The sequence below is a fragment of the Akebia trifoliata genome, chromosome 8 (genome assembly GCF_017979445.1).
Source record: "Akebia trifoliata isolate Shusen 1 chromosome 8, ASM1797944v1, whole genome shotgun sequence".
Classification (NCBI taxonomy): Eukaryota; Viridiplantae; Streptophyta; class Magnoliopsida; order Ranunculales; family Lardizabalaceae; genus Akebia; species Akebia trifoliata.
This window is the reverse complement of record NC_141382.1, coordinates 25,343,277-25,368,163: the sequence shown is the minus strand read 5'-3', so window position 1 is coordinate 25,368,163 and position 24,887 is coordinate 25,343,277. Positions and strand designations below refer to the sequence as shown.

The window sequence follows — 24,887 nt, the reverse complement described above, 5'->3', positions numbered from 1 at the left end:
TAAAATATAGAATTATTTTGTTATTTCAAAAATTCACGCCAGAAATTGCATGTTTGATATGTTTAATTGTATTTTTAATAAATTATACGTGGGTAGGGTATTTTAACGGGTTATTGCCATAAATTGGGTCTTGTGCACTGCTCGGACCCCGTTTTGATATGAAATTTGTATTTTTTTTCAATATTATTGATAGAAATAAATTCTATAGTTGAAAAATGTGATTTAATATTCAATGAACTCATATTGAGTTGATGAATATCAGAAAATGGATATTTTATGAAAAGATTGAAAACTGTAAAAGTCGAAAAAAGGGAAAAAGGGTATGAAACGGTAAAATGTCAGAGTCACACCCGAGGGGTGATGTCTGCATTTTACGTTGTTGTGTTGTATGCAGGTTGGTGAACGGATATCCAGGGATAATGTTACTGGTTGCATGTTTATTTACTTTATGTTAGCGCGAGGCGCTCTGTTATGTTATTTATTTTAGGCTGGGTGGCCACACTTGCATGGTAGGAAACTGGATATCTATTCTCAACCTTGTATTGTTAATTTCTCTTTTATTTTCAAATGAAAATAATATATATAAGTAGCTATTTTGTGAGCTGTTAAAGAGTTTGTGAATGCCTGAAGGGATAGTGCATCATATTATCCGGAGCGGTGTACTATCCTGGGATGTACGGTAGGGACCACCAAACTCATACGTGGTATGGGACGCGTATGAGAGTGGAGTCACAACTGGAATCCGGGTTTATTGCTCTCTATCTTTACCAGTGAACTTGTAATGTAAAGGTGGTTGTATACGAATGGTTTGTATCTTTGGGAATCACATGTACGCCTGATAGGCATAGACGAAGATGATTAGTTAGTGATCACTAACAATCTATAGTAGTCGAACGTTCTAACACATCGAAAAGAGACCCATTGCTTACGGTCACGTCAAACGGCCAGCCTGAGCCGGATAAATGGTCAACCAAATGTGGTAAACAGCGACCAGCCTCAAAATCAGGAACTAAAAGCCCGAGAAGAATTGTAACATCATGTCCCGACTGGGAGCGATCCAGTCGTGAATCCCAACTCTCTAATTCCAATACTCCACCATTGTGTATTATGTATCTGTTGCTTATTTTGATATATAAGATGAAATGCATGTTTATTATTTCCATTTGATCAATTAGATTTGTATAAAAAGAGAATGTTATAGTGAGTACTGCTGATCGATGTAATGTGAGTTTTAAAATATTTAGTTGCTCATCCCTGGCTATATGTACCAGTTAATCGTAGTTTTCTTCTGTAAAATTTTGTTTATTTTAAAATGATTCAGTATATTTATTCGTTCATGTTAGGAGAGGTTATTGGCAGAAATTGTTGCTTCCTTACTGGGTAACCCTTGTTACTCACCCTTTCTTTCTCCATTTTTTTAGTTTCAGATCCGAAGTTTGGCGAGGCAGATATAGAGCACGAGTGAGAATCATCTGGTGGGTCAGATAGACAGTCAGAGTTCGTCACTTGGTGAGTATTGGGGTTATTACCCCTAGTGGTGTCGATTTATCCGAGAGTATTATACATGTTGTTCTGAGTGTTAGGATTTCTGTTAGAGTGAGAAATTTTGTATAATCCTGTATCCTGATTATTCTTCCGCACTCTGATCTTTCGTACGTTATTAGACTTATATAGGCTTCCGCTAGTATTATATTTTATATCTGTATGCAGGATTGTATACCGTTTATTAGGTGCTAATTAAACGCCTTGGATTGCTAACATAAACAGAGGAGACCATGCCGAAATTTCGAGGTGCCACCTAGTACCTCGAGATCTGACATGGGGATTTGTGTTAGCGTCCGGCGGGGCGCCACATGTAACTTGGATTATCAGGTTTTGTGTTCTGTTGAATGCTAACATAAACAAAGGAGACCATGCCAAAATTTCGAGGTGCCACCTAGTGCCTCGAGGTGGCCTGGGGATTTGTGTTAGCGTTTGGCGGAGTGTCACATCTTCAGTAGAGATGAGCTTTAATGGAAAGTATCTTAATTTTTTCGATGGTAAACATGAACTTCTTGACTTCATATCGTTTATCGATTGTCATTGGTTTTTGCCACATGTAAGAAAATTATCCTAATTTTCATGTTTTTCTAGTATAATATACAATCGTTACGATATGCAAGGATAATCTCGTACTTCATACACAAAGACTTAACCTTCTTCTTAGTAGTGAAAGTATTATCCGGCAAAGTGTTCTCAACAGGCAAAATCTTTTCAATTAATTATAATTACTCTGAGAAATTAATTGCCTAGCCTTCATGCTCAATAAATTAATTGTCCCAGATAAATTTGTATTCTCAATTTGATAAGACAGATATAAAGGTTGCATTGCATCCTCTATCAATTTCTTATATTGAATATCCAGTAGTGAATTATCATGAACTTAAACATCTTCTTTGTTATTAACTTCATCCACATATCAGGTGTACTAGTTCCTATATGTTCTTAGCATTATCCTCATCACGATTACTAGTGGACGGACTAATACCGATATTGACATCACTTATGGGGATTTCTCCATGATAGATCCATGTCGTATAGGAAGTATTATACCATTACATATTAAATTCGTATGAATATCTCTAAGTATTTTTTTTCCTTTCTAAAAGATTACAACATTTAACACAAGAATAACAATATCAATCATCACTTCTCATTTTATGTGTACTATCTTTTACGAATATCTCTAAGTATTTTTTTCCTTTCTAAAAGATTACAACATTTAACACAAGAATAACTATACCAATCATCACTTCTCATTTTATGTGTACTATCTTTAATGAATCTAAAAAATGAATTAACTGCTTCTAAGTATTCAACAGATAGTCTTGGTGCTGTCATACATTCTTTGCTTGAGGCATGGGTGACAAAGACATTTTCTACAAATGGAAACAAATATGAATTTATTATTGATGAAAGAAAGTGAATAACAAGCTGAAATAATCATAAAGACCTTAACAAATAGGTTTCGAAAACAAGCAAATAGGTTCCAAAATGTGCAAAACCATTTGGATCAGTTTCGTCTTGATAAGACATGCCTAATGCAATTATTAGAATTGAAAATCAAGTTGCAATTTGTTCTTGGGACCTGAGTTTATGTTTATTCTATACATTCCTTTAAAAACTTATAAGAATTTTTTCATATTTGGGGTTGAAAACGAGAAAATAAGTTTCAAGGGTAGCCAATTAAACCATTTAAATCAATAACTAATTGACATATTCAATAAAAGAAGCGAAGAGATTTATGGATGATCATATTGAAACACTAGGTTCAATACAAACCCAATTCAATCCAGAAACTAAAAAACCTTACAAATCTAACTCAAATAGATACTACAAACAAATACGATGAACAAACCAAACCGACAAAGAGATTCGTGGAAATTATATCACATAAAATAGTAGCACAATAAACCTAATAATAATTGGTCAAAACAACTAAAAGCATAAGAGTACTCAGACAGAGCATGTCAATTTGAGCATTGTCTGCATAGTTAATTCATAAGCTTGTAGGATTGGGACCCATCATCATCTCCTCCATGCTTGTAATCTAGAAAAAGAATCAAGGAGATTTATTAACAGATTTGTCGAGGCCAAAAAAAAAAGTTCGCATTGTCCATCCAAACCTTTAGTAAAAAAGGAGTTTGCATCCAAAAAATTGGTTACGAATACACATTTTGCAAAGTCGAATATCAAAAGTGGATCCTGAACCCAGATAAAGAAGTGGATTGCATTAGATTAAATGCAGTAATAGGGTTCCCTAGCTATATTCAAAGACTCATCACCAACGACAATGAGAACAAAATAAATATGAGTTATAATCAATATATAAACTTAGAAAAAAAAAAAAAAGGCATCTGAAGTTCATCAGAAATGGGCTTTAGATCAGCCACAACAAACCTGTGAAGTAGGCATGATACATACCATATATATGAAAATGTCAAGAAGTTTTTAAATAACCAACAATGTAACTCAACCAAAACAAAGACTTAAAAACTCTGATACCACTATCTTTCTAGTTTTTTTTTTCCACAATAAATTCATAACTGAGTTTTCAAAAGAGCTTTGTTATCAAAGAAAACCACTACAAAAGAAATCGATCAGAAAAAAAAAAAAAAAAAAACTCAAATCCCTGACTCGCACAGTTCATTTGCACCATGTGCAAATACGGGGCATACGGAGTGCAACTTTAGTAAGGAGATAAAGAGATTAGACGTTCTTCCATATTAGCAAGGTGATTGTCGGATGCAAAGCATACATGGTGAGATTCAATAGAAATTCGGCAATCACCTTGCTAATATGGAAGAGTAGATATTAATTCATATGCCACTGATACTAGAATGTATATATAGGAAAAACAGTGTAAAGGCTACTCTGTATACTCCCAAAAAGCATTGTATGAATCTTCAATCCAGTTTATTAAACTTCAAAGCTAAACAAAAAAACTTGATGAAGAGAACATCATAAATGAAGACCTTTCAGCAGCCCTAACAACAACACCTTCGATCAAGGAAGAGTTCTTACAAAAGTAGATATTCAACAGTCCTCCAATAAGAACATCAAAGACAAAACCAATAAAAAATGGGCAATCTGGAGGAGTTGTAATCAATATTTCCTATGGTCCAAAAAAAGACCCAGGCCAGCTCAACAACATATGAAACAACGATACAAGCACAACTTATGATGTCTCACATGGATCTATGGAGGTATAAACCAACTAAATATCCTTATTAGAATTATTACACTATCAATGAACAAAGGAATGAACTACAATCAAACCAGACACACCATACGAATCATGATGACATTAGAATATGTCTTATCAAAGGATACAAGATGATCTAAAAATTGAAAAGTAAAATATTGCAAACACAACCCTTTAAGCAGTCACTACAATGATGGGAAACGTTATACAGGATAAAAAGTATCTCAAATTTTTCCATTTCTTCCATTGCATATTCATCATCTATTTTAATGAAAATCTTAATATGTTAATAAATAGAAATAACAATAACAATAACCTTCAAATTCATTGTGTACCATTTATTAGAAGTCATCCAATAACAATAACAATAACCTTAGAATCGTCCTAAAACAGTACCATTCCACTAATTGCTTATTGCAATCAATGTGTTTACCCAAATAATATTACAACTATTAGGAATTATATAGAAACCCCAAAAAGAAAATAACAATGGTTTACAGAAAGAAATAAAGGTTAGAGTTAGCCTATTAACATAGGTTATGTTAAGAGAAATTCCTATTGAATCAGATTCACTACAATCCCTTCCCTTGTAAGAAATTATTTGTTTCTTTACTAGAAAGAAGAATTAAAAAATAAAGTTAAAAAAATTAAAATTTCACTTAATTAGTTCTCCATCTAAATCAGAGCTTTTCCAACAAGAATTTTAGGATATTAAAAGCTAAAACATGGATTGAACTAGAGAATCTCGATCTGCAAATTTTGAGTAATACTGATAGCTCCAGTAATAGAAATCGAGACAATTTTTTGAGAAAAACAGCCTTCAATTGGGTGTCTGGTCAAAGTTACATCTTTCCTGATTACTAAATCTCAACCAACCATAACAAAATCACTCAAACCCTAAAGTAATTCGATCCACTAGTGTAGAAACCTCATGTGATCAAAGAATCTCAAAATCTCACATTTCCAAAGATGGAAAGAAAGATAATGAGAGTAAAACCTTACTTGAATAAAGAAATTGGAAGAGTCGTTTCGTTCTTCTTTGATTGAATCGAAGAGCAGTGAGAGATGCGATTAATCTTAAGCTCCAATCGAAGAACATACACCCTAGTTTTTGAGTTTTTCCATTTTGACTAGTGATCTCTATGAACCCTAGATCTAGGAAGTTGTGGAGAGAAAGTATATGTGTGTGTGCGCGCAAACCCTAGATCTGAATGTTGTAAAAAAGAGCAAGTGTGCAAGAGACAGAGACAGAGTGAGTATACAACCAAGAGAATTTGCGAGAAAGAGAGATAACAGAAAATGAGAGAGAGGGAGAGAGAGTATGAGAAAGATATATAACGTGCGAGTGAGATAGAGTGTATCACATAAATATTTCTATGCTACTTAAGCTAATAACGACAATTTAACCAATGTCAAGAATTGTCACCATTAACGACGGCCTTTAACATTCATTTTTGGTACAAAAGGACAGTCGCTAATACCGTAATGTGATGTAGTAACCTATGTGGAAGAAAGAGGGAGGTTTCTTTAGGGTTTTATTTTAGAAGAAAAATGTGAGAGTTAGAAAAATCTATAAATCTTCTCTTAAGCTTGGTATTTATAGTGTCCTAGGGACGTAAATGTCATTATTAGATTTGTTATATCCTTTTGTGAAAACACGACGATCGAGACTCAAAAATTTACAAGTTAATACTTTATTCTTAATAATTTTTCCCCGCAAATTTAATGGTATGATCGCATTTCCAAAATTCTAACTCCATCAAAATATCACTCTTTTGAGTACAAATTTGACATGAAATTCAAGGATTTGACAACTATTTTAGTTGACGTCTAATTAAGGCATGCTTACATGCTAAGATATGTTTTTTGACTGTTTTAAATCTACTAGTGATGTCGGCTTTCCTCAAAAGTTTGTAAATCAAATTCCCTACTTTTAATCCATAATAGAAATTCAAAATTTGTAAAAACATAACTTCAAATATTTCCTCGAGATACAAGTTGAATTTTTGGGTTGTTACAAAACTATTATAAAAAAATTGAGATAAAAAGGCAAAACATGAAGAAAATGAAGTAGATTAAAGGGGTAAAAGTGAAAATATAATTATGTTGGGCAAGGTAAAGAATAAGTTAAATAAAATGGGTCCCAAGAAATTATAGCTTGATGGAAGGGGTATTATTAAAAAAAATTGATATTAAAGGGGTAAGAGATGAAAAACAATAAAGTGAATTAAAGGGGTAAAAGGAAAAATATAGTAAAATTAGAAGGGGGGCATCATCTTTCTAATTAAGAAGGGTAAAAGTAGAAAAAATAGAGTTGGAAGGATATTATTAAAAAATATTAAGATTTGGATTAAAGTAAAAAAAGAAAAAATATAGTAAAACTAGAGGAGGTGAAGCATAAAGAAAATAAAGTGGGTCTCGTGACACTATAACTTAATGGGAAGTTTAAACCACAAAACTTTAGATGATGCGAGATTTTTTTCTAATGGGATTTCCTCCCACAACACTGTAGTTGATTGAACGTTTGTGTCATACACAACTATTATAGCGAAAAAATTAAAGTTAGATGGGTATTATTATTAAAAAAAAAATTGAGATTAAAGGGATAAAAGATGAAAAATAATAAAGTGGATTAAAGGGATAAAAGAGAAAATATAGTTATAGACACCCCATTTTTGCACTTGCCTGATTAATCAACTCGTCAACCTGATTGCAACGGTTCCCAATGATGGATGATTATTCCAATGCTTTATTTTGTTACCAGATATGTTTCAAAAATTTGGATGAGGTATCTCGAACTAACAAAACTATAGAAACCACGCTACGCTAAGAAAATATAACTCCAAAAATATAGAAATTATCATCTTATAGACAAAAAGAAGCTTCACGGTAAAAATCACTAAAAAATAACAAAATTATCAAAATACCCCTAACATCAAAACATCCTTAGAGCTTATATTACGCTTAGGAAAACCCATTCAAATACATAAAACAACAAATCGAAACCAAATAAATCATTTCGCCAATTTTCACAAAATTTGACAAAATTACGAAAATGCCCCTCATAAAGTTCACGACCATTTCATACAAAAAATTTCATAAATGACACAAAACAATATTTCCATTGAATTCCTTACGAAAAATCGATTCTAAAACATCTTAGAACATCAAAAACCGACTTGAAACACAAAAAGTCCTCTCCGAGAGCAAAACGATAATTTTACAATTTTTATAATTAAAGCAAAATTGTTGATGGTTGCCAAGATATTTATTCAAGGACCCCTCCATTTGGGGTCCAAAGAATTAAAGATATAATAGAGGGGGGTTCTCCACAAAATTAAAGTCAATCAAGTAAGACTAAAGTCAAAATTAAAGTCAATCAAGTAAGACTAAAGTCAAAATCATAATAGAGTTCTAATTAAATAATAATTCTATTTAACAATCCTAATTAAATAATAACTCTATTTAATAGAATTCTAACTAAAATATAACTCTACCTAAAACAATTATAACTAAAGTATAACTCTACCTAAAACAATTCTAATTAAAATATAACTCTAACTAAAAGAATTATAATTAAACATTAACTCTATCAAAACAAGCACTTAAAAAATCTATAAATAAGGGTCCCTACAACTTATTTTTGGATTAAAAAATAAATCCTAGAAAAAGTAGGTCAAAAAGCTTCCCTAGCACCCCAAAACTCTAATTTTGAAGTCCCAACTCCTCACCTAATATCCATACCCCAACTTTAGCTCAAAAAACACCCAAAAATCCTTCTAAAATACCTTATAATCCATTAAAAAATCAAAAAACTCATAGATCAGGAAGAAGATACCTCAACTGGGAGATCAAAAATCGGATCCGACAACAGAACGAAGCAAGGAATACTGTACAAGGAGTTGTTCTATCAGATCTGAGGGAACAAAATCGTTGCGTTCGAAAAATGTAAGCATTTTTATTTTTTTATTTATTATTATTTAGGTCTTGTTAGCAATGTAGTTTTATTTGGAAATTAGTAGAGACCGGCGTTTGTCGGGCGAGGTTGGTGTCTAACACCTTCCAACCCCGTAACTTGATCTCCAAACTTAGTTTTTTTTTGTAGATTAGTTGTTTTATCCTTTTAGAGTCAATGTTCGATTCCTAGACCACAATAACTAGGTGGCGACTCCTAAATCTCAAAGGTCAAAAGTGGATCCGAGCTCCCCGCGGATCGAGAGCGCTTTCAATAGTAAAGTTAGGGGAAATGAAAAATAAATGAAATAAAGTGGATCCCAAGAAACTACAGCTTGATAGAAGAAATATTATTAAAAAATATTAAAAAAATTAAAAATTAAAAGAAAATTGGAAGAAGTATTATTAAGAGATGAAAAATAATAAAGTGGATTAAAGGGGTAAAGTGAAACTATAGTAAAGTTAGAAAATGGGTATCATCTTTCAAGTTAGGGGGTAAAAGTGAAAAAAAATAGAGTTAGAGGGGTGATATTAAAATAATTGAGATTAAAGGGATAAAAGATGAAAAATGATAAAATAGATTAATGAGGGTAAAAGAGAAAATATAGTAAAGTTAAGGGAGAGATATTATTATTCAAAAATTCAAGGGGTAAAGGATGAAAAATAATAAAGTGAATTAAAGGGGTAAAATAGAAAATATTATAAAGTTAAGAGAAGTGAAAAATAAATGAAATAAAGTGTGTCCCTAGAAACTATAACTTGATGGAAGGCGTATTATTAAAAAATATTGAGATTAAAGTCATAATAAATAAATAAATAAATAAATAAAATGGATTAAAAGAGAAAATATAGTAAAATTAGAGGAAGGGGTATATTTTTTAGAGTTAAATGGGTAAAAAAGAAAAAAAAAATAGAGTTGGAGGGGTATTATTAAAAAAATTGAGATTAAAGGAAATTGGATTTGTCTTTCGCAACATTGTAGTTGATTGGACATTTATATGATACATAATTGTTCCAACTCAGTTGTGTTTTATTATATATATGTAAGGGAAATGTTCGGCACCCTACTATTTGCCCTAAGTATTTTGTCTTTCATGGGTTAAAAGTTTTTGAATGGGCTAATTTTTAGTAAGGATGATCTCTATGATGAGGAAATTATCCTCACTAAAAATCAGTCCATTTCAAAACTTCTAGCCCCATGTTTCCAAATTGAAGAATCGTGGACTGTCCATTTTTGTAAACCACTTTTGATGAAGTTCAAAGTTTCAAAATGAATTGATTTTTTGTAAGGATGACCTCCTTACCATATAGACCATCCTCACCAAAAATTAGTAATTCCAAAACTTCTAACCCATGTAGGGCAAAACAAGTAGGGAATAAGGTAAGGCAAATAATAGGGTGAAGAACATGACCATATATGTATGAGGGAATGCTAACTCCAAGAGCTCATTGGGACGCTAGCATTGTCCATCACATTATTTTCTCAATAATACTACTATCCATTTTGTATTTTAGTGAAAAGATAGGAGTACAATATGTTGGTCTTTTATATTAAGTATTTCTTATGTAAGAAGACTAATATACCTTTTTATTTTTCACTAAAAGATAAAATGGGTAGGAGAATTATTTAAGGAAAAAAATGTGGTGGAGGTCTAGGACGTTAGCATTCCCATATATATAGGGTCGGGTTCAACAGTCAAATTTTTTTCTTATATGGCCTAAAAATTTCAGAACGAGTTGATTTTTTTGTGAGCATAAAAACTAACTCAATCAAAAGTGGTTTAAAAACTAACGGTAAAAATTGATGGTCCACGATTCTTCAACTTACAAACTTGGGTTAGAAGTATCAGAATTGGCTTTTTTTGAGAAGATGATCTCTTAACCATAGAGATCATCCTCACAAAAAATCAACTCATCCCAAAACTTTTAGCCCATATAAGACAAAACACTTTGACTAGGACTTTGAGAATCGAATGTTGTCTACACACCTACTTATAACGTCTAAGAACTCATGGGGATGATCGCATTCTCCAACATTTATTTCCAATAATGCTCTTACCCATTTTGTCTTTTAGTGAAAAAGACATGGGTATATTAGTCTTTTTAGATAATAAAAGTTTATTTACATAATAAATACTTGTCTCTCACATAATAATTGCTAAGGTTATTTAATCTTTAAAATTAAATATTTTATTTGTAATAAATGATTTGGTAATCAATGCAAACAATCATTTATTATATAAAAGACTAACATATCCATATTTTTTCACTAAAAGACAAAATAAATAGGCATATTATTGGATAATAAAAAAAAGTGTTGGAGAATACTAACGTCCCCATGAAGTCTTGGACATTAGCATTCCTCATAAAGATCGGGTTTTAAGAGACAAAGCCACTAGTAGGAAAAGGTCTTATAACGTCAGTGTTTCTTTCTTTCCTTCTTCACTTACCAAACTGAAGTTTACAGCCACAATTTCCTAAATCCTTCCATGTCAATACGGTGTCGATGAGATGATAAAGTTTTTTCTTTTCTTTGTGGTTTCTAAACATATACCCTAAGTCCCTAAGGTGGTCAATCAAAATGAAACTGATTTAGGGTTTGGGGTTAAAGTTGTAGCTAGAGGAAGGAAATTAGAGAAAGGTTATGCGAACAGAAAAACTTCCTAGCTAGAATTTATATTATTTATGGTTTATCTTGTCGGTTTTTGAAAAAATACCGTTATAAACCTTCCTAGAATTTTCGCATGAAAACCACAATATATATATAAGGTCAATTTTTTCATAAATTGACATTGGTTTCTAGAATTTTACCGCAACCTACATGGAAAAAATCAGCTTTCTAACGTCATTTTAATTGAAATCCGACGTTAAAAATATAAATTGGCGCACCTCCTATTCCTTTTGGTGTAGTAGTGAGTGTTTTGTCCTATATGAGATAAAAGTTTCGTAATGGGCTGATTTGTTGTGAGGGTGATCTCTATGGTGAGGAGATCATCATCACAAAAAATCTGCCCATTCTGTAATTTCTATCTCCAATTTACACGTTGAAGAATCGTTGACTGTCAATTTTTACCGTTAGTTTGTAACCATATTTCATGGGGTTAGAATTTTTAGAATGGGCTGATTTTTTGTGAGCATGATTATCCTTTGAAAAAATCAGCTCATTGTAAAAAAAAGTTTCCATATAAGACAAAGCTTTGTTTAGAATTTAGTCTACCTAATGCTATCTTATATGTATATATATATGGGGGCGGTTCAAGGGCCATATGTAAAAACATATGAAAAAATAATGGTTTTTCAAAATATGGGTTAGAGGTTTTGGATTGAGCTGATTTTTTGCGAGGATGGTCACTATGATGAGAAGATCATCCTTACAAAAAATCAGCTCAATCAGAAACTTCTAAATCCATCAAAAGTGATTTACAAATTATTGAAAAAAATTGACAAAAAATCGACGGTCCACATTCTAAATCACTTTTAATGGGGTTAGAAGTTTCAGATTGGACTGATTTTTTTTTTTTCGGATGATCTTCCCATCATAGAGATCATCCTCACAAAAAATCAGCTCAATCGGAAACTTCTAACCTATATTTTGAAAATTTATTAATGTTATATTGTTTTTACATATGTTTTTTCATATGGCCTTGATCTTGACCCTATATATATAGGGTCAGGATCAAGGGCCATATGAAAAAACAATGGCTTTTCAAAATATGGGTTAGAGGTCATGGATTGAGTTGATTTTTGGCAAGGATGGCCACTATGATGAGAAGATCATCCTCACAAAAAATCAGTTCAATCAAAATTCTAAATCCATCAAAAGTGATTTACAAACTATTGACAAAAATTGGTAAAAAATCAACAATCCACATTCTAAATCACTTTTAATGGGGTTAGAAGTTTCAGATTGGACTGATTTTTTTTTTTTCGAATGATTTTCCCATCATAGAGATCATCCTCACAAAAAATCAACTGAATTCGAAATTTCTTACCCATATTTTGAAAATATTACATTGATATATATATATATATATATATATTATTATATATATATATATAGGTCATCCGTTCGCACCCTTAGTTTTACCACACACTTTAACAAACGCGTTTTGTTTACATGGGTTAGAAGTTTCGGAATGAGCTGATTTTGACTATAGAGATCATCCTCACAAAAAAATCAGCCCATTCAAAACTTTTTAGTCATTTAAGACAAAACATTATCTAGAATGTTGTCTAGGATTTTGTCAAAATAACCCGACCCTTTATATATATATACATACGATTAAAAAGTTCGACAACCAACATTAGAGAGCCAAAATTTGTCTTATATAAATAAAAAGTTTTTTATTGAGGTGATTTTTGTAAGGGTGATATATATGGTGAGGAGATCATCCTCAGTAAAAATTATCCCAAATATGAGACTTCTAACCCCATCAAAAGTGATTTGCAAATTAATGATAAAAAATCGATAGTCCACAATTCAAAACCACTTTTGATAGGATTAGAAGTTTCATATTAGATTGATTTTTTTTAGGATGATCTCCACATCATAGAAATCATCCTCACAAAAAATCAGTTCATTACGAAACTTCAAACTCATATAGGACAAATGCTTTGGCTCTAGCTCCCTAAAGTTGGCTGGCGAACGGGGACCCTATATCTATATATATATATGGGGGCAGTTCAAGGGCCATATGAGAAAACATATGAAAAAACTTTCGTTTTTCAAAATAAGAGTTAGAGGCTTTGGATTGAGTTGATTTTTTGCAAGGATGGTCACTATGATGAAAAGATCATCCTCACAAAAAATCAGCTCAATCAGAAACTTCTAAATCCATCAAAAGTGATTTACAAATTAGTGATAAAAATTGGTAAAAAATCGACGGTCCACATTCTAAATCACTTTTAATGGGGTTAGAAGTTTCAGATTGGGCTGATTTTTTTTTTTTTTTGGATGATCTTCCCATCATAGAAATCATCCTCACAAAAAATCAACTCAATCCAAAATTTCTAACCCATATTTTAAAATTTTATTAAAAACGAAAGTTTTTACATATGTTTTCTCATATGGCCCTTGAACCTGACCCTATATATATATATATATATATAGGGAAATGTTCAGCAACAAACATTTTGACAAACATTTTGGCAAAACATTTTTCAAAATATGGGTTAGAGGTTTTGAAATGGGCTGGTTTTTGGTGAGGATGATCTCTACGGTGAGGAGATCATCATCACCAAAAATCAGCCAATTCCAAAACCTCTTACCCATCAAAAATGGCTTACAAAAAATGGACGGTCCACGATTTCCCAACTTGTAAACATGGGGTTAGAAGTTTTGGAATGGGCTGATTTTTGATGAGGATGATCTCCTCACCATAGAGATCATGCTCATCAAAAATCAGCCCATTCCAAAACCTCTAACCCATGTTTTGAAAAATGTTTTGCCAAAATGTTTGTTGCTGAAAGGGACCCATATATATATATATATATATATATAAACACCCGACGACAAGCCCGACGTGCATTTTGGGTTTGCAAATTCCGTGTGCTGCTGGATGAGGTATACATTCTGGTTTTTACATTAGTTTATTTACGTGCTTTAGTCCTAATTTATTATATTTTTCCAGATACAGACCCCTCGGACTTCTCACCTGACCTAATTAAATCTAACTCCAAGTGGATATTCTTCCAAATAAAATATGAAAATATAAAAATGAAAAAAAGAGTATATCATACACCTAATGCTCATCATGATAAGTAAACCAAATAATTGTGACCCTCCAATTTATTTTTCCAGTATTAACTGCACATGTATGATCTCCTTTATACATATTATCTTCACAATTTTCGTCAACCTTTATTTTGACCTAGATCGAGACATAAAGATCTTAGAATGTGAATTTTAAGGTTAGTATATCCAAGATGCGGACAACTCATTTGAGGGTGGGTCCACATTGATGATCTATTAAGGATGATGGACCTTAAATCTATTAGATAATGTCTTAAAAATTAAAATTTATTCACCTTCAACTCTCCATGCAATGAGAATATTGTTAAAGCGCAAGTGTAGGAATATAGCTTGGTCTGGTCTATATGAAGTACAAAAGAGAGCTGAATCCATTGTTTTCTTCCCATAATTAGCTTATTTCAACTACCACATGTAATCCTATACATAACCTATATTTAATATTATAATATAGAATCATTGTTTCATTAATTCATTCTATAATATATCCTAGAATATTTGATTCTGGTTCCATCTTGGTTTGGTCTTCTTGGTCTGCCTACCATGTTGGACAAATTTTTCATTCATAAAACCATGTTAAAGTTGATGACAGATAAATTTCACCAGGTTTAATATATATTGGTTGGAATGCTCATGGAAAGAATTTTAAAAAATAAATAAATAAAATTTAAAAGAATTTATATTGAGGTGTCCTTCGAGGGTGTGTGTTTTCCATTCACATTGATAACTAGTTACCTTTGGCTTTATTTATTATATCCATATTAGTGAATAGTGATCATGCATCAATGAGAATTCAAAACCTTAGATCAAATAATAAAAATAATAAAATAAAATTCATAAATTAATAATAGAAACAACTACGGCAGTTGGACAATACCTACGTCCACTATAGAAATGGGAGTAATTCATGCACATACATATAACTCCAAAATTTGAATACCAACATTGCCCGTATTTATTTGAACTCTTGTACCCTCAATTTGGTTACAATTGTACAATAATATACTCATGAGCAAATAACCAATTGAACAATGGAAGGCCCCTTAGAAGACGCCCCGGGTATTCACAATTGAGATGTGAACTTCGACCTCTACCACCCACAAAACCTTCCATGAATGAATAAGTTACCGATATGTGTATATATCTTACAATAAAATGCTGAGATGCTACCCATTTACCTCAATGGTGTTGTAGAATCTATAGTTATAAGGTCTCAACAAGATCCGATTAGCTCATCTTTGCAAAATTATAAAAAGCTTTCCCAAAAAAATTAAAAATAATGACTTATTTGTTCAAATTTTCTAATAGAAAACATGTCTTTGGACAGAATTGAATGGATGAACACGATTTGTTTAGCCAGACAGAAATCTTTGGTAAGGTTTGATGATGATCTTCAAAATTACCCAAAATGTCTACGTCCAGTCATATTGGCTACTCACTCCTCCCTTTATGATTAAATGACATGCAATTTGGGTTTTGGAGCAAAGAATCCTAATCCTCATATATGCTTCACTAATGGTGCATGGCTTAGGATACAAGAATCCTAACTACTTGATTCATAGATAGAGAAAGATTCAGTAAAAATTCTGGAGACAACTCATTATATCCTAAAAATAATAAGCCTTTACAAAGTTCAAAGTTTTTCTCTATCATTTTTTTTTTTTTTTTTTTTGGTATATTTTTTGGGTGTAAAAAAATACTATTCACTTGCAAATTTGCAGTCCCAAGCGAGTAATTTTCATGGTAGATATCCAGAATTCCCTACAAACAATAGACTGCAAATCTGCAATTGAATTAATACAATTTCAATGATGTTTAGCACATGATATCTACCTTCGACTAGATGAGTTTATTGATAATCTCAAGTAAAGTTTGAGAAAATCCTTAATTTTCCTAAAATGTTATAATGAAGGTTGATCAGAAAAAAGAAAACAAAAACAAAAACAAAAAAAAGGAGCTAATTTTGTATACCATTTCAAGTGATTGTTGTGTGTAACATCTCCATGCCAGAATCTGGAAGAGATATCAAAGCTGATGTTTCTTTCTTTGATCGGAAGGCCCAAAATGTCATAAGAATACATAATTCACAATCTCATCTTTGCACGCCTTTTCTTGCTTGTTGTAGGACTCTACGGATCTCATCTGCAATTTCTTGTAATAGAACGGGCTTTCGAATGACACCATTCATTCCCAACTGTAGGCATCTTTCTGACACATCTTCATAGGCACTTGCAGTCAATGCTACGATCAAAGGCCAACTACGACTACGAAACTTTCGGATTCTCATAGTAACTTCAAACCCATCCATGTCGGGCATGTGGAGGTCCAAAAGAACGATGTGGAAAGAAGTCCCGGCAGGGCCCAGAGCACTCAGGCAATCAAACCCGGACGTAACAGCAGTCACATGGCAACCCAACTTTTCAAGTAGTTTACGCGTTACAGCCCTGTTGATATCATCAGTTTCAGCTAAAATAACTTGAAGGCCTTTGAAAAGAGAGTTGGAATGTGGATGCTCTGAAGATCCTCCAGGTTCAAAGATTCCACCCCCCATAGATGGTTGGCGTTGAAACCTAAGGACGACACCCATACTTTGGGCATGGCCATGGGAGTTTGGAACGATCCAGATGTTCCCTTGCATCATCTGCGGATTGAGTGGAATGATTTGAGGTAATAAACGTTGGAAATAAAGTGTCCGTGCAAATTACAAAACCACTAGAACAAACTAACCTTAAATATCACCCAAAGAATAAGCAAAATCTATGACTTTTTGGTTCAATTCAAGTTCAAGCAAGGCAATGTAGAGGGAGTACGGTGACTATTAATGACAGAAAGGTGGGCTTCTAGTATGAACTTCAAACTATCAAGGGAACCTTAGTTGCTTTTAAATGTTCGAAAATAAATTAACGTTTACAAAAGAAGAAGAAAAATTGCAAATTTTGATCATCCAAGCCCATCAGTGGATATGACTTGAGATATTAATCATCACCATCTATGCCTTACCTCAAATTTTGGGGTTGGCATAACAAATGTTATTTCGCTAATGAACACACTGCCTTACCTCAAATATTAATGACACATTTTCTTCTGTGTTATGGTTTGAGAGAAAAAGAAAGTTGGAAATGATGAATGGTTTTCTTTAATAGAGACCTGAATGCTAAATCTAATATGATTTAGAGAAAATATAGAGTTCTCCTTTGTGAAAAGATGCTGTAAACATAGTATTTCTCTGTGCAGAAGACTGTATTTTACTTTTTAAATATTTTTGGGGTTAATGGTAGAAGATTTTATCTGCAAATTCCAATAACTAAACCAAGCAACAATCCAAGTGAATTCTACCATCAAAGGGCGAAAAAGAGATATATTAGAACATCATTAATTCTTACCTGCACAAGCTTTTTACACACGCTGAAGCTTAGGCCCCCCTCAATTCCCTCACTGTTGTGTTTCCTACTATCAAGCTGCACTGACATTGACCCCTCTGATTGAGATCTAGTATCATTCATCCCAATTTCAAACTTTATATAAGCATACCCATCAGATGAGCTTGGTCTCCACATTGCCAATCTTTGATCATTCCTCATTTCACTTCCACTTTCGGATAAAACCCGAAAAATTACAGATCCCCTTCCATCACACCCATTCAATAGATTCCCAATCATATGCAATATCACCAGAAAAATCCTTCTCTCATCACCTAGTACCCGATCAGGCAGAGAGTTCTTGACCTCAATCTCGAAACCAAAACCCCTATAAGCACACAAACACTTGGCGAGGCAAGCCGCTTCCTTTATCATAGAATGAAGCCTAAAAGATCTCATCTCTAGTGGTAACCTCCCGTTGTCCTTCGTTGAAATCTCCATTACATCGTTTATCAAAGTTGACAGGACACTACTAGTCTTCACCATTGTGTCGACGATGATCTGTTGTTCACTCCCTAAATTCTCTTGTTGTATCAATGAAAGAAGGCCTGAGATCGAGTGCATTGGCCTCCTCATGCCATGACTCATCACTTTCTGAAAAGAGATTCTAGCCTGACTTGCCATCATTGCATCTTTCTGTGCGTGTTGTAACGCACGGTTCTGCACTTCTAATTTCTCTCTCATCAGCTGAGATTCTTCGAGTACGGATGCATGAGAGAGAGCAACGGCGACCTGATCAGCAACAACCTCGACAATCTCTAGTTCATGATGGCTCCAACCTCGAGCATCCAAACTTGGAAGAACCAACACAAGTATCGCATAACACGTCTGCATCAACTCTGGTGTCCCTCCTTTGAAGTTTGATACCCTCAGCATTGGCATTCGAATGGCAGCCACAGCACCGGGTTCCCCGGCTTCACCACTACTCGCCAACCCAAGAGCGGAATCAGAGCTCAAGATCTTAACTCCTTTGCTCTCCTTGATTTCCCTCACATCTGGGTCATTAATTGGGATTGAAGGACGGAAGGAATTTGATGAACTCCCTTTCAATTTGTGTGTCAGATTCATCACCGTCTTTTCCTCATTGGGCATCCAAACCACACAGTTTTGTAACTCCAATGTCTTCGATAGTTCAACCAGAGTGGTGTACAAGATAGTATGTCTATCAAGTGATTTCCTAATCTCACGAGTCAGCATTCGAACATGCAAGCTTGCTTCCTTTTGTTGTTTCATCATCTCGACCTCTCGATCCAACTCCCATGCCTTCTTCTTCAAGAAAAGTTCTCTTACTTTTACTTTGAGAAGTAGAGGGATCAATGTTATGAGTGTAATTGAAGTTGCACAAGAGACCAAAGCAGTGAGACATTTGAAGATAGTGAGGGCTAACATCAATTGAAAGGGGTGTGGAGCATAAGTCCACCCATTGAGCAAATGAGTCAATCCACATAGAACGATGAAAGCGATGAATTCAGAGAGAACCCATTTGAAAGGAACATTGGAGCAACTAATAAAGTAAAGGAGCTCGACGGGTATCGAGAAGTAGGCTATTGCAATTAGGAAATCACTCACTTTCTGACATTGCATAATGTTTTCGACACTCCAGAAGCCTTCGTCGTCGCAATTACAATGAGGGAATCCATTGTCCACAGCATAAACGGATAAGATTAGAGAAGAAATCAACAACCCAGGAGCTATTGCTTTTAACATTGCACCTGAGGGTTATTTCTTCTTCAATCCATTTATGGAGAGAAAGATTGAATCTTCTCAAATCCCTAATGCAGAAAAAACAATAAAACTAAATCCCTTCAACTATAAACCCATAGAACCTAATAAACTTCAAAATACATTCTCTCCACCAAAAATATTCAGTAAAAGTACAAAATAATTAAAAAATAAAGAAACCAATTTCCTGAATTTCAAGATCTAGCATACCCATCAACCCAAATTTTCCATTTGCTTTTTTCTTTTCTTTTTTTCACAAACAATCTTTTTAGCATCTCTTTTTCTTCTTTGCTCTCTTTTTTTTTTTTTTTCCCCTACTACTATTATTATTATTATTATTTTTGTGTGTGTGTTTATGTATATAAACAAAAGATATCTCTTTGACTCAGAAGATCATAAAAAAGACATCTTACAATAAAAATAAATAAATAAATAAAAATCCACAAATCTCCACCAATAAAAACCAGAAATAGAGAGAAAGTAAAAGAAGTACCTAAAGACACCAAAACCACCCTCAGATCTTAGCCTTCTTCACGTACCCAGTTTTTGAAACTGAACCAACTGAGTAATTTTGAAAGCCCTCAGTAATTCCACCAACAACTCATCTATTCTTCTGAAATTTCAGATCACCAAAACTGCCATTAATGACAACAAAACCACTCACTTTCCCTTGATACAGCAACCAACGATAACAACAAGAGAAACCCCTCCTCCAAAACTATAATAAATAAAATTAAAAATAAAAATAAAAACCCCAAAGACAAGAAAATCACTCTTGCCTTGAGAAAACCACCAAAAGAACCTGAAACCCGCTAAAACAACTGCAAGAGGGGAAAACCGGTTTTGGGTTTTGGGATTCTATCAGAGACAATATAAACAAGAGAAGAGAAGTCTTTGAAAAATATCTGATTTTCTCTTCTTATAGTTCTTTTTCCTCTTTGTTTCGTAATGTATTTTTATATCTTTATTTTTCAAAATTTCCAAACAAACGTAGAAAGAAGAAAAAACATGAAAAACTACAGACGAGAGAGAAGCATTGAAGAGGAAAAAGAGAGGGCGAAGGCTTCAAACTGTGGGACCCACAAATGTTTGTCATAAATTTGGGGTTATTCTTTTTTAGTACATGAAGAGAACCTAGACGCTTTGTAGCACTTTTACTCCAACGTCCTCGTCAGATATGAATGTCACTCGCTTTCTCTTTGTATCTCTATATACGTTTTTTTTTTTTTTTTTTTTTTTTTTTAATATATCGATGCCAAATCCAAAAAGGAAAAAAATTGCTGTCAATGACAGGTTCAATTGACACGTGGCACATGATTTTAGTACAATTGAGATAATGACCTTTGGGTCCCATATTTTGGTACACCTACCCGGAGAAAATTATCATGATTAAGAGCTTCTAACCGTTGGATTAAAACATTTAATTGGATGGTTTCTAGTGTTAATGGTTTGGTTCATGAATGATAGAGAAGAATGTGGGAGCTAGTATCCACGATCCCGGTTATCGCAGGTTAAGATTGGGTAGGTCAACGTGGGACCATTCTAAATGCTGCCCATTGTTTGGATTGGATTGGGTCCGATTTAAATTAGGTTTGGTTGATTTGAAACTACTTTGACAAGAATTGAATCTTTTTTCAAAACTCAAACCTTCTATCCAAATCAAGACTTAAAAGATTTGGAATGAATTGGCCTTCAAGTCTTGTCTGATCCAACCTTCTAAACCATTCTATAAGAATCATTTATCAGATACAAATCAATATGATACTTATTCGATTGGATTTTCATAATTGGGTCACAATATTTGCATCCCAACACGATTTGATGACAATTGAATCCATCATATCATATACAAATTGATATTAAAATATAAAATACATATTTTTCTCAGGCACCATCTTGTTGAACCCTTATCGAATCAAGACATTGTTGATCAAAAATCAATTTTTTAAATTATCAAATTGGTTCCTAAACAAAACTCAAATCCTCTATCTAAATTGAATGTTAATGATCAAAATAGATTAGACTTTGCGGGTGTTGATGATCGAGACCTACTATATGATTGATCAAATGCAACTGAAAGACAACTTTTCAGATCTTGAAAAATCTTTTACTATAATTTTAGAAAAAAACATTGAAACCCGAACACTTCTATAAAAACCTACAGTACCCTTTATTAAAGACTTTGTGATTGAGATGTTCAAAACCCAAACCAATTCCATTAGAATTGAGAGTGACTTGTGATGGTGATGTTTAATTTAAACCCAAAGCCAAATCATATTAAATATAGTTTTAATAAATCAAATCATAGTCACACATATCCCCAGTATTCAGTTGACGATCTTGATTTGAGGGTAGGTGATCTTTTTTATGTGCATGCATCTAATCGGTTAAAAACATCTTATACGACGACACCTCTACCAAACATAAAAGGTTTAGAATAATGATTTTCTGACTTCGATGTGACATACTCTTCTATACTTTTCTGATGTGGCCCGTTCTAAAATCATAGATTTTTCCTCGGAATACACATCTACACATATTTATAAAATCACGAGAAAATAAGAATAGCATGGGGAAAGAGGAGAGGGGGAAGCAGAAAATCACGACTCGAAAAGACTGACATCAACACCACCTAACTGCAGAGTAGAGAATTTAAAGTTGATTTTTACCTTAGCAAATTAGGATTGTGAGAATTAACTCAAAAATAATTTAATAAATAATATTTACAAGAAAAAGGTAAGGTAAAGTAGATTAGAATGAGTTAGGCAAGGAAGTGAGTTGCTATGTTGCTTCTTGAAGATAATTGATGTTACTTTAGGAAAAAAAATTTACTTTAAAATTTATTAAGATCATGCCGATGATTCTTGAAGATTGATTCAAGGAAAAAACACATTATCCAGATTATATGTATAAACACGTGTCCAACAGTTTGAATTTGATTTCACATTTACATGGTGGAGGTCATATGTTTCCTTGCGAGTCAATCTCTGCGAGTCACTGACCCCAAGAATCATGCCAAAGGCAATTGGCTATTAGCATTTATTTTTTGTTTCTAGTTTGCACTTTACAACTAGGACTCTCAATGTTTGTAAAATAATAAATGAAAAATGGATTTGATATTAATTTTTTTTTTTTTTTTTGCCTTTTTCTTTAATAATCTTGTATCTTTGTAGATGACGGACCTAACCCATTGTTGTAGGGTACTTTGGTCCCACACCATTTGGTGTCTGAAATAGATACAAAATTGATCAATCTTTGGAGTAGAAATAGTAAAAAGAGAGAAGATCAAAAGATTAATCATCAAAAAAGAAGGAACATAATAGAAAATTCAAGAACAAATTGACTTTCTATTGATTAATCAATGTCTCAAAATACTGATTTATCTGCATATCACTTATTTGAATCCAAAAAAGGGAAGGGGATGAAGGATTCAATATCTAGTTGCAACCCCTAAAAAGTATGGTTATAACTTAACTTGTTGAAAGAGAGAACATAGCTAGTTAGTTAAGTCGTTCCTACTTGTCACTTTTGTGACGTCCTGCCAAACACTAACATAAATCCCAAGGTCAAATCTCCAGGATTGTGTGGCACCTCGAAAGTTTGGACATGGCTCCCTTTATTTATGTTAGCGTTCCACTAAACTCCAACAAATCCTGCATAAAAAATGTGTTAAAAGTATACAAGGTTTGAAAGATGGTAAATTGCGAACAACATAAAGTTAGATCAGACTTGTGCAAAAGGTAATAATATACAGGATTACAAAAATTTATCCTCACTCTAACATAAACCTATCACTCGGCCCAAAAATTATATACACCTCCTGGACGAAATGACTTCTAATGGAATTAGTCTCAATGCTTACCAGGTAGCGAACTTTGATCTTCAATCTGACTAACCTAATGTTCCTCAACTGATGACTCTACACTCGCCTCACCAACTACAGTCTCTATAACTAAAAAAAGATTAAATGAAAGGGTGAGTAATAATAGTTACCCAGTATGTCCACAAACAATTCCTACTAATAACCTCACCTAATGTGATCGAGTAATCATATTATATCATTTCAATACATGCAAAGTTTTTACAAATTAAACTATGATTAACTGATATATATAGATAGGGATGAGCAATTAAACAGTTTAAAGGTCCACATAACATCAGTCATCAATACTCACTATACATTTTTATTCTTATACAAATATAATTGACAACATTGAAATAATAAACATATTTTTCAATTTATAATTTAAAATAGAACAACAGGTACATATTACACAATAGTGTAGTAGTGAAATTAAATAGTTGGGATTCATAACTGGATCACTCTCAATCGGGATATGATGTTACAACATTATTCTGACTTTTAGTTTCTAATTTTGTGATCGATCGTAGTGCTTACCACACTGGATGATCATTTATCCGGTTCAGACGGGCCGTTTGACGTGACCGTAAACAATGGGTCTCTTTTCAATGTGTTAGAACGTTTAACTACTCTAAATTGTTAGTGATTACTAATTAATCATCTTCGTCTATAACTATCAGGTGTGCATCTGATTTCCAAAATATACAACTCCATTCATAAATGACCACATTTACAATACAAGTTCATTAGTAAAGATATAGAGGAATAGACCCGGATTCCAATTGTGATTCCACTCTTATACGCATCTCATACCTTGTATGAGCTTGATCCCTACTATCCTAAGATGATACACACTACGGATGATCCACACTCAATCCTTTCAAGCATTAACAACACAAAAGCTCTTTATATATACATATATATATATATATATATATATATATAATATATATATATATATATATTTATTTTTATTTTAAAAATAAAAGAAAAATAACACTATAAGGTGGAGAATGGATATCTATATATATATATAGAATTAACACTATACAATGTTAATTTTTCTTATAGTGTTAAATTTTTATTTAAAATTTTCTTATAGTGTTACACTATACAGTGTTAAATTCATGATGATCCTTTAAGATTTAAATCTTGAAACCATTCTCATTGTTCCGAAATAGAGTATAAACCATTAATTTAATTAAAAATCCTAAAGTAAATAGAAAATAAAAATTAAAGAGGATATTTACTTCAATGTTTTTAATGAAATAAAGGGTGTTCAAACATATATAAGCTATGGGGAAAGTAGAGCAAAAACCAGATTTTAGTTTGGCCAATTTTTTTGGTCTAACGACGATGCCATCAATAAGCTCCAATTTGCTCGAACTTTTTATTTTTCAATCAATTTTTTGGGTTTTCTCCTCCATCTCCAAATCC

At 32.9% G+C, this 24,887-nt stretch overlaps 1 protein-coding gene and 1 long non-coding RNA gene across 5 annotated transcripts; both read right to left on the bottom strand.

Annotated features, from left to right (window-relative positions):
* Positions 1-3,263: 3,263 nt before the first annotated feature.
* Positions 3,264-6,023, bottom strand: LOC147396419 (uncharacterized). Its single transcript, XR_015180933.1, has 2 exons — positions 5,747-6,023; positions 3,264-3,589 (listed from the first exon to the last, which is right to left on the bottom strand). It is a non-coding gene; the product is annotated as an uncharacterized LOC147396419 (long non-coding RNA).
* Positions 6,024-16,140: 10,117 nt separating this feature from the next.
* Positions 16,141-20,638, bottom strand: LOC147396418 (protein EIN4-like). 4 transcript variants are annotated; one of them, XM_086450627.1, is made up of 4 exons: positions 20,368-20,636; positions 20,082-20,223; positions 17,831-19,638; positions 16,141-17,088 (listed from the first exon to the last, which is right to left on the bottom strand). In XM_086450627.1, the coding sequence occupies exons 3-4, from the start codon at positions 19,571-19,573 to the stop codon at positions 16,540-16,542; spliced, it is 2,292 nt and encodes a 763-aa protein (XP_086306753.1). In that variant the 5' UTR covers positions 19,574-19,638; positions 20,082-20,223; positions 20,368-20,636; the 3' UTR covers positions 16,141-16,539. The 4 variants fall into 4 exon arrangements, with proteins under 4 accessions (XP_086306753.1, XP_086306754.1, XP_086306755.1 ...); XM_086450628.1 differs by having other exon boundaries at positions 20,082-20,201; XM_086450629.1 differs by having other exon boundaries at positions 17,831-20,201; positions 20,368-20,638.
* Between the last annotated feature and the right edge of the window lie 4,249 nt (positions 20,639-24,887).

Bases quoted from the DNA above. Each gene is read 5' to 3' on its own strand.
- LOC147396418 (XM_086450629.1), bottom strand. From the start codon at position 19,573: ATGTTAAAAGCAATAGCTCCTGGGTTGTTGATTTCTTCTCTAATCTTA. The intron at 17,089-17,830 runs GTAAGAATTAAT...CTCAATCCGCAG, and splicing joins TGTGTAAAAAGCTTGTGCAG to ATGATGCAAGGGAACATCTG.